Source organism: Triturus cristatus, chromosome 2_1, assembly GCF_964204655.1.
Source record: "Triturus cristatus chromosome 2_1, aTriCri1.1, whole genome shotgun sequence".
Taxonomy (NCBI): Eukaryota; Metazoa; Chordata; class Amphibia; order Caudata; family Salamandridae; genus Triturus; species Triturus cristatus.
The window spans coordinates 598,239,490-598,250,357 of NC_140581.1; the positions used below are offsets into that span (position 1 = coordinate 598,239,490).

At 49.5% G+C, this 10,868-nt stretch overlaps 1 protein-coding gene across 1 annotated transcript; it reads left to right on the top strand.

The window, feature by feature from the left end:
* The first annotated feature begins 1,737 nt into the window (after window positions 1-1,737).
* On the top strand, window positions 1,738-2,869 carry LOC146865670 (uncharacterized). Its single transcript, XM_085640180.1, has 2 exons — window positions 1,738-1,984; window positions 2,232-2,869. Exons 1-2 carry the CDS (start codon window positions 1,906-1,908, stop codon window positions 2,867-2,869), a joined length of 717 nt encoding a protein of 238 aa, XP_085496306.1. The 5' UTR covers window positions 1,738-1,905.
* Window positions 2,870-10,868: the final 7,999 nt, after the last annotated feature.

Consider the following 10,868-nt stretch of genomic DNA (forward strand, 5'->3'; position numbering starts at 1 on the left):
TCCTAAATTGTTCAGACTGGTTCTAAACACAGTGGGGGGCAAACTACCACCAGAACTGTTTTGGAGTGGTCACAGGGGAGGGATTTGCTAATTTCTCTTGCCACACTTATGGTTGGATACAAGAGTTCTACACAAGGCAAGAAGTGTTCCCCCTTCTTGGATTGTAGAAGTGAGGTGCAGTTAGGGACAGTTTGCAGCAAAAACAAAACAGGATATGCTGCAAAAGTGGAGAGGGTCGCAACCAGGAACTTCTTACCCATTGGTTTTGGTTAGGGAGTGTCTAGGAGTCACCCCACCTACTGGTTAGTGCCAACCATCAATGGGGCACCAGAAGGAACCCTCCTCAGAATCCTCTCTGGACCTGAGAAAGCTCAGAAGAGGACTAGGCCTGCTGTCTGTAACCTGAGAGGAGCCCTGAAGGACTGGAACTGCCCCTCTTGTACTGAAGATAAAGAAGTAAATCTTAATGGTCAGTTGGCTGGCTCTCTGTGTGGCTAAAGGAACTCAACAAGCTCCAAGAGGCCTTTTTACCTGAAGTGATCAATTGAACAGTAACAACTGCACATGCACTAGGCCTTGCTGGTGGCATCCACTGGTGAGAGGCCTGGACCCTAAGTGCTGACCCTGAGGCCTGGGAGCCTTATAAGTGATCAACAGGAGCTGCTCCAGAAAGCCTGAAAAGTTGGGACTTAGAATGTTTTTGGACTTCCATGACTTCTGCAGCTCCCTCAGGGGCACCTCGCTGCAAAGGTGTCCGATCTTGAGGCAACTTCTTCAGATACAGGGTATAGAGCTCCATAAAAAAAGGCAAAGTCAGAGGGTAAAATCTGTGACCAGTACGAACCTGCTTGGCATAGCTAACTTGTTGACCTGAAACCATGCCTAGGTCCCAGTCAACGGCTTCCATAGACTACCATTAGTGCTTAGTGTTTTTTTTAATTTATTTTACTTAAACATAAAAAAATCTAATCTTCGGTCCCCATATTTTTTTTTGTCATTTTGGTGGCATTTTGTTGATTAAATTAGAGCCTAGCGCTCTAATTCGGTTTTGGATTATTTATTTTTCGGTGTGTTTATTATACTTGTTTTTTTAATGTATAAAATAACAAAACATAACATTGCATGGCATAAAATAACATAATATAACATAACAAAAGGTAATATTACATAGATAACAAAGCATAGCATAGCGTAACGTAATGTAGCGCAGTGTAATATAACTCAACATAACATATCATAACATAACACACCATCATATAACATAACACAACACAACATTTCATAACATAACACAACATTGGACAGGCTGTCTGGTTTCAGTGTTTGCTATATTTTTATGCCATCACACCTAGGAAGACATGATATCTGGGTGCTGTGATCTCTGTCTGTATGGCAGCAATCCCAGAAAGGAAAGATTGTTGAGGGCTTGGATTTGCAGTTTCTGTATTTTAATATTCCAAAGAGTGACACAATGGCTATGCCCAAAATGCTCTCTATCAGTGTCCCTGGTGAGCTCAAGAATGCACATAGAATATAAGTTAAGAAATGGATCAAACACAGCTCAAGTATGACTTAGGTAGCTCACATGAAGCTCCAAAATAAATGAAAAACCTATTACGGAAAACATCACATTAGCTAGAGCTCTGTACAAGCAAATCACTGTGCACATACATGCCATATAGTTGGGTGCCAGCATGCTTCAAATGCTATTTTTTACTGAATACCAACATACATAAACCTCCAACAACACATATTGGGCAGATCACATAGCACATAGATGAAATCAAGAAAAGTTGGTATGACTTTTGCTCCAGGACAAAGAAGAGGGTGGCAGCACGGCTGGAAGTAGCATAACAGACTGGAGGGGGACCATCCACTTCAGCAGACCCAACACCAGCTGAAGCAATGGTGGAAGCCACCCTGGAGAGGGCAGCTTTGGCAGGCTTTGGTAGCCTTGAAACATCCCAGCCATCCATAAATCCTGGTAAGTGAAAACTGTGGATGTGACGTGTGAATACCCACTAACGCCTGTACTGTGCATGCATACTAATCAAACACAAGCAAACATCCATGTACAAACAACAGACAACAATAGTGTTGCATCATGGGAGATGTAGTCTGTGACAAAATAAGTGTAGTGAGGGAATGACTTGAGCTGATAAACATTGTAAAACCACTGTAACAGTGAAACACATATCTTATTATGTACTGTCATCTCTTTTGTCACATAGACACACCATTGGAAGCAGAGGACACTGATGGGGCCACACCGGGTAGCCACGAGCCAGAGCAAATGGAGGAAGGGCAGGACGTTGGGGAAACAAGTGGGGACAGGTCAACTGACGTCCCATCCACTGTGGCTGCAACCACTACAGTGTCTGTACCGACTGTCACCACTGCAGCACAGCAGGACATCACACCACTAGGCCCTCTGTCCACCCATGTGCATCTCTCACGGAGAACCCAACAGTCACAGCGTCTGCCCCAAGGTCTGTCCACCACTAGGTCAATCAGTCAGGCCATGTCTGATTCCATGGACAGGGAAATGCTGCAAATCCAGCGCCTGCAGAATCAAATACAAAGACAGAGAAATGTCAGAATGTCCCAGGGCTTCCGCATGGTCACAACCAAACTGGCACAAAATCAGGCCAGAATCGAAGCCAAACCGGATTCCCTCAACAGCACTGTGGCAGACTTAGCCAAGGAGTGGTCTGCAGAAAGAGATAATCAGAGGAGCATTGAGCGCAGCAGGGGACAGAAAATGGACAATCTCACAAGGGCAATTAATAGGTTGGCGCATGCAACTAATAGACAAAACAGCGCACACTTGGCCTACAAGTGGAGATTGGTCACTACTGTGGTGACGTAGCACGTGGCCTAGAAAAAATTACAGCTGCAGTAGAAACACTGCAGACGAATCAGATTCTTGTGGATGTTGGAAGTGGTGGCACTGACAGTGAATTCCCTAGCCGGAGCAGCATATCAGCCACAGAGCCACCAATGTTGTACAGAAGCAGCAGCCGCCACCTTGGGCTAGGTAGTGGCACCTCTGGCCAGGCACTACGCAGGGGCAGGAAATGAACGTTTTGTGGTCCCCAAACATTTTTATTTGTGCCTTCCATTTCATTAGTATTGGTGACGAAACCCATTTATTTTCCATTATGTGGCATAACCCTACAGTTACTGATGGACATGCTGTCCTACTTTGAAAATGGATGCGTGAAAATAAAACACCCATTGCTATTCACAATAAGTTCTGTGTTTTGTACAGCAGGGTGGCTAGCTGGTGTGTATGTACCTTTCAGAAAAAGTTGTTGGCGATCTGGTCCCTGCGCCTTCTCCCCTCTGCTGCAGCGCTACCATCACTTAGTTGTTGGGCAGGTGGTCCCGGGCCATCATCCTCAGATTCTGTGTCAGACACCTCCGTGGGTATCCACCCCTGGATTCCATGTTGTGCAGCTTGGCACATTTTGCCATAATTTTACAGGCTGTCTCTGGCGCATACTGCAGAGCTCCCCCACTCATAAGTGGGCATCTGAAGCGCGATTTCAGTATTTCAAAAGTGCGCTCAATCACTGTCCTTGTGCGCCTGTGTGCAGTGTTGTACCACCTTTCATGTATGTTGTTGGGAGACAGATACAGTGTGAGTATCCACAGACACAGAGCATACGCACTGTCACCTGTTGTGAGACATATGATGTTGATGTTAAATGCTTACAGACATGCAAGTACATTAACAAAAGTCTGGGGACAGTTGATAACATTACCTAGGAGGTATTCATCATCAAAGTCACCTCTTTCTAACTTTTGATATAGACCACTGTGCCGGAAAATGCATCATGGGTGCTTCCTGGGCTACAATATCTGTGATGATGTTTTTTGTGTTACAGACTACTTGGAAATTGAGGGAATGTGTGCTTTTTCTGTTACGAAAAATTTATTCAATGCGGCATGGTGGACATATGGGCACATGTGTCCCATCTATGCACCCTATCACCTGTGGGAATCTTGCTAACCTGTAGAAATCCATTTTTGTCTGGTCTAATTTCTCGTTGTCACGGGGCATGTATATGTGTTGATGTATGTGGTGTAGCATTGCGTCTAGGAAATCATGGAAGAAACTCGAAAGCGCACTCTGAGACACACCACCAGCCACTGCAATGACATTCTGGTCGAGAGGTGGAGGGAGCACAATACCTGCACATATGTGTGAATGGCATTGCTGAGCATGGTTCTACTCTCAAGTTGTGGCTTCAAGGTGTCAATGAGCTTTAGTATGACCCTGCCACTTAGCCTGTACTGATCATAAATCTCCTCTTCTGTCTTATCCAACAATGTTAGCCTGACTCTGAATATCCTCTCCTGTCTTCATCTCCTCTGCAATGCCGCCATTATCCGCCTTCTTCTTGCTAACACATACAGAGCAGCCATTGTGGAAAGGTTTGTGATGCATTCTGGGTGTGTTTTTATAGGTTGAACCTGATTACCACCTGTTTCAGCTTAGTGGTAAATTGCATGCGCAAATTGGCTTTTTTGTGCAATGTCGCAATTTGCGACTAGTCTATACATGCAATTTTGCGAGTCGCAAATTGTGATACGCAATTTAGTTGACACAAGTTCATGAGCTAATATTGCGAGTCGATTGACTCGCAATTTTTTGGGGGCAATTGCAAATGCTTTTTGTATTCTAGAAAAGTGTCATTTGTGCAAGCGCTAATCATTTTGTGACCAATTTTATGCCGGCAAAATGGTTGTGCATCTGGCCCTAAGTTTATTCTGCCACAGTTCTAACAGCATTTTAGGGAATGAGTTTGCTAGTGTCCACAAAAACCTACTCAAGAGTCACTGGGGCATATTCACAAGGATCTTTCACCGAGTTAACAGCACACTTATCGCCCCAATCACAAGCTGGTGTTAACTAGGCCTGGGCTAAAATTCCATTCCGCTTGCGGAAATTGCGATAATTTGACATTTTCGCGGAGAGCGCGAAAATGTCAAAATTTCCGCAATCCGCATATTACCGGAAATGTTTTGCTTGCTCGCGCTGTAAAATAATACATTCTCGCGTGCGCGTGATCGCCTTACCTGAATCCCCGCGCTCGCCGACAAGTTTTCCAGAGATGTTGGATTGTTGGTAGCCATTTGCGCTGTCTCGCGACAGTTCGCGCCCACTGTAATGTCATTCGTCGCGCGATCACGTCTTTCTTCTCGCGATCATGCACCGCGAGGCAAGTGAAAACAAGATGGCCACGCCCGTGAGCAACCGCATGGGTAAGTTGGCGAGCCGCGACCACGCAGAAAATACCGCGAACGGGCGTGAAAAAAACTTCCGCATCTTCGCTATATTTACGCGTGTTTGCGGAGATTTTTAACATTTTCGTGATAATTTGCGAAAGTGAATTTCGCAAATTCCGCCCACCCCTAGTGTTAACAGCCGACAGCACCAGTATAACCGCGATAGCAGCCACAAAAAACATCGCCACAGATGACCCCCCGCAACTATCGCTAATGAGATGCAGAGTAGGCATTCCCATGCCAAAAGCCACAACAACACATTCTCAACTACCAGCCAGATCGGCGATAAGAACACAAAACAGGTGATAAAGCGCGTTAGCACCCTGTAACTAACACCTGCTCAGACCTGGTGCAAAGTCGGACGACAGCCTGCACCGCAAAAGGGAGCCCAGCCCACAGCCACATTGGAAGGGCAACAGATGCCATGGAGCCACTGGTCATGCGGCCTGGACACCCATGAGGGCCACAACACCCACCGCCACCACCCCAGGACCCCAACCCCCCCAAACACCCATCCCCGGACCACCACAGAGGCAGCGCAGACAAAGACAGCGGACCCCCAGGAAACGCACAAGCCTCACACACCCAACACCTGACAATATCATTGCCCACTACAGGCTCAAAAGGACAACCATCGTACGCATCCTGACCAACATCGCCCAACAGGCAGATGGCCCCAACACAGCGGACAACCAACATCACACCCCACACAAAGCTGCTGGCTGTGCTGCACATGATGGCCCCTGGTCCCCCCATCCAACACCCGCCAGAGTTGGAGGAGTCTCACAGCCAGCCACATCCAAGTCCCTCACACCTGTCCTGTACATCACCATCAGCCTGGTACCCCAGTCCCTATACGTCCAACACATGGCACAGGATCAGCTGGAGACCAAGCAAGGACCATACGCCATAGCTGGATGCACGCACGTGTTGGGGGCAATCCACAGCACACATGTCCTAACTGTGCCCCCTGGTGACACAGCACACAATCACTGCAACAGAAAGCACACGTCTCACATCAATGTTCAGGCAACATCCGAACACCGTGAAACTCCCACCAATGTTGCCTCCAAATACCCAGCCAGTGTGCATGATTATTTCATCCTCCGACAGTCCATCAGCAACCAGTGTTCCCAGGATGGCACCAAGAAAAATGCACAGCCCCTTGGCAAGTTCCAAATAAACACCCCACTCACCTCAACTCCACAACCATGCAAATCACAACTCTGGCAATGCACACATCACAAAATCACAACCAACATGCAAAATAACAAGCCTACCAACCAGACACGACAGAACAACTCACAGTGGTAACCTGGGCAAGCCGTGAACATAAGACACCAATGGCATGGCACCTCAGCCACACACTAGCCGAATGTGGGGAGAGGTGGCAACCAGGCATGTGTGAAGGATGCAGGAGAAGCATGATTGGGAAAGTACACAATGCCAAGAGTGGCGGAGATGTGCTGGACAGACCGCAGTATGCCGAGCACACCCATATCCATGGTGACATACACCTCTGGTGTATGGAGTGTAGTGGGCAGTGGACGCAACCATGTCACCCCAGCCAGTGGGGGAGTTCGCAGAAATGTTGCCTGTTACGTCCCCCCTGTAAGCGTGAGCAGAGTGGGATGGCCCGGCGTACGCCAGGCCAGCGTAGGGCTGTGCATAAAAAGCACGTAACCTGGGCATGGTCCTCTTCTGGAAAGCCCAACGTCTCTGCCAGGGCGGCGCCTCTCACCACACCACGAGGCCGACACCGTCCTCGTGAGCGGAGTGGCCTGTGATCCTGTGCACCTGCCATACCCCGGCCTGCTGGACTCAGATCCCGTGAGGCCGGACTCTGCAAAGCCATTCCACACTGATCACCTTCCGACATCGGCGTGTGTCAAGGAGTGCGCACCACATGCCTGCACAAGCTCCAAGCCTGAGGCCCATGACCTTGGCAGCCTCTCAGACCTTCACGGCCTCCACGACACAGGCCCGCTTTACTCCTTGCTCGATGACGTACTCTACTGCCGCCTCCGGGTTACACCATGGTCACGTAGGTCACACATTTGGAACTGAGTCTTGATTACATCATGGCAGTGAACAATATTGAAGGCAGAGTTCATGTCACTATACTCCCTTCGATCTGGTGCCACCAAGTCTGTGCACAGCATTCCAACCACAGGTGTCTGTGGGCCTATGTGGACTACTGCCCATGCTGCGGACGAGAAGGTCACAGAATTGGAACTGAACATCGATTATTCAAAGGCAGAATACATATCATCGCATGCAAGGAGAGGTGTAAGAGGATGACGCGTTGCAGTCCGGAGGGAATAGGATCATTGTTACAGAGGTGACCGAACACTACCGACAACTGCTCTGGTGTCACTAACTATGTGCATCGCGAGCCAATGACAGATGGGTGTGGGCCACTGCTGACCGCTGCCTCCGGCCTACACTGCAGTCCAGTAGGTCACAGAGTCTTGATTTAGCGATGGCGGAGTTCTTATCAGTGTACCGGCATCATCGCAGACTGCATCCCCCCTCAGCACTGGTGCCACTAAGTCTATTCCCTGACATTCATGGACACTCTCTGGTCATACATTGGTGGCGTCTGAGTCTATGGACTAGGGGCTAGTTTTCATCCTCATGTAGCTGATACCGAATTGGTGGTGAAAACGAGGCTGTCGCTTTCCACTCCACCATTTGCTGCTTCCGGATAACATCAGACCTTCTGCATCATGTCCTGGAGGACACCTTCCTCTGTCCCCTGCAAGCCTCCGTCACATTCACCTTCGACATCGATGAGGACCTGCTCACTGCGTGTGGACCTACCTCAGTGCACTGCAAGTCACCGTCCCATGGCAGGGTGCCTGTGCCGGCCGCTGTGCATCCGGGGCCACTAACTCTGTGCTGGTCAGGTCCGGGACCCCTTCTTCTGTGATATTGGATGGCCTCTAAGGGGATGGCCTTAGGGTCATCAACGCAATGTGTCTGTGGCCCTGCGCTGTCCGCTGCCTCAGGCCTCAACTGCGGTCCACCAGGGCTCACACAACAATTCGAATCCTGACCGGCCCAGACGTCGCATCACCGCAGGAGGCACACGCCACCACCGCCAGGAGCACCTCCAACCGCCATCTGCCTGAGTAGAAACAGTGGTCCTGACAGACTTACGGAGTTGCTCACACCTGTCGTGGATGCCATCATCAGACTGATGCCCTGCTAGGCACTCCAGGTGCCACTGACTCAGTGCACTGCAAGCCATCGTCCATTACTGATTGAGTTTTGTGCTGTGGAGAGGTTGCGCAGCGATGTCACCTCAAGCAGTGTGAGAGACCTGGGACGTTGATGAGGAAGATGATGCAGGTCTAACACACCCCACTGCATCTGCATCTGGAATTTCTCGAAGGGACAAAATCCGAGACTTTTTCTTCACATAGGCGCGCTCAGCTGTAGTGCCCCAACCTCAGTGCATTGCAACTCACAGACAATTCTGTTAGCATGTTGGGTGTCCTCTGAACTTTCTCCGGCTCCCTCCATGTTGCTCAGCAGTTGACTCTGTTATGCAGGTGTTTTCAGTTTCCGTTGTACTGGTGTCCACTGTTCAAGTGGTTGCCAGCACCAAGCACTCCATCCGTGCTGGCTTGCCCTCACCCCACACACATCCAGCACAGGCGTCACTGTACATGTGGCCCTGCCAATAAAGGGGCCGTGTGCACGTGCCCGTAGCCAGTTCAACATATTATCTGCGTGTGTCCCTGTAGTCTTGTTGTAAGCTTGAGGACCCAGGGCCCTACGACATTACATTGTGCTGTGTACAGCGGATGCAGACATGTCACCGCAGGCAGTGGGTTAGAGCTTGGACATGTAACTTTGTCGTCACCCACTCAATTCGTAAGGGGAGTGGCCTGGGCCATCGTACAGAGAGCCAACGTAGGTGTGTGACTGCTATTTGTGTGCCCCTGGGCGTGGTTCTGTACTGTGAATGTGCATCTGCATGTGACTCTATGGCAGTGTGGGTCTCCTTTGTGGAGTGTAGGTGGTCCTTGAAGGGTAATAGACACCAACGTATGTGATCTAGTTTGCCTTCCATGGGTTCGGACCCCACCCACACCTGTTCGGCCACTCCTTTAGGCGTGCTGACACATGGCATTGGGGTGGGTAGGTGAAGTGTCGTGAGCCAGCTGTGCTTGCGGGTGCTTCCTGCTGTGTGGTCTGTTACCGGTTCTGTGTTTTCCTCTGAGTAACTTGGCTGCCTGGGTCCTGGAGGTGGATGGTGGTGGGTTGCGTGGGATGTCCATGGGCTTTTGTAGGGCATCAGTGTCGAAGGTGTGCTGGTCACTCCGGCATCACAGATGTGTTGTCTTCTGTGCTCTGCTGGAGGTGTTGTGGGCCCCTCTGCAATGTGAAGGGGTGATGCTTGTTGACATTGTGTTGACATGTACGTTGACGCATTTTCTGGTTAAATCATAAGGGACATTGTTCCATGTAGAGGGTGCGAAGTGTCACTCCGTCTGAAAGAAGAGGAAAAGTGTAGAGTAGGAAAGATCTAGAGGGGGAGAGTGCAAAAGAGAAAGGCAAAGGTTTATCCCCAGTATCAAGGATCCAATCCCGAAGGGGAGGGGCAAGTCTTGCCTCTTAGTTGCCCTCACACACCGCGAAGGATGTCATGCTTCATCATCGGGCTTTTTGCTCCTCGTCGTGCCAGCGCTGCAATGCCCGACGGGCCCCCGAAGGGTCTCTTTGGGTCTCTTTGACAGAGATCTTTTAAGAGAAAAGCCGTTAGGTGAGTGCGGGTGTGTGGGGTGGATCCAGTGAGAATAATGGGGAGGTGCGTGCAAAAGTAGATAAAATTACCTAGGGGTTTCCACTGGTGGGCTCTTTAATAGTGTGGTACCCCTGGTAAGTTAAAAAACCGGAAGGTTGGTGAGTTATAGTGAGGCCTAATGTGCCAGTGTAACTTAACACAAGGTCGACATGTTTCACGCTTTAATTGTCCGAATGATCAGTAGCGTTTCTTCAGGACCTAGCTAAGAGTGGTGAATGTGCACGACAGAGAAAGGAGGGGTCCAGAGTGGTAACCTGCATCGGTGTGAGGTGTAGCTTGGGGTGGACCGTGGGGTAAGTATCCCTACAGTGGTCCGCAATCTCAGTAAGCAGGTCTAGCCCAAGCCTGAGAAGGTACAAAGCAGGGGAGAGGTGCCCCACGGCTAGTCACCGCAGGTTGCCTGCACCCTATTGGGTTTACGTCGGGTGCCGGTTCCTATGCACCTACCCTCTACCAGCGGCTGCCTGGAGACATTGTTCAGGTTGACATGCAGACTGTATGACAATGTACATTGTGACTGTTTGGGAGGTGCTGAATACTGCTGTGGGACAGTTTACATTTGGACTACATGACGGATGTGAGATCATACGTGTACATTTCCATTTCACAGTTTCCTGCTCTGTCAGAAGTAGTAGGCATGTTTCTGTGCATGTGCGGAGCCAGTTGTGTCCTCTGTTCTGCAGTGTTGACTTTGCGCATTGTACCACGTTGTCATCAATGAGGGTGTGCTGTTCTTGCTATGTGTGTGTGCTGCAGT

Bases quoted from the DNA above. Each gene is read 5' to 3' on its own strand.
- LOC146865670 (XM_085640180.1), top strand. From the start codon at position 1,906: ATGGTGGAAGCCACCCTGGAGAGGGCAGCTTTGGCAGGCTTTGGTAGC. The intron at 1,985-2,231 runs GTAAGTGAAAAC...TTTGTCACATAG, and splicing joins CCAGCCATCCATAAATCCTG to ACACACCATTGGAAGCAGAG.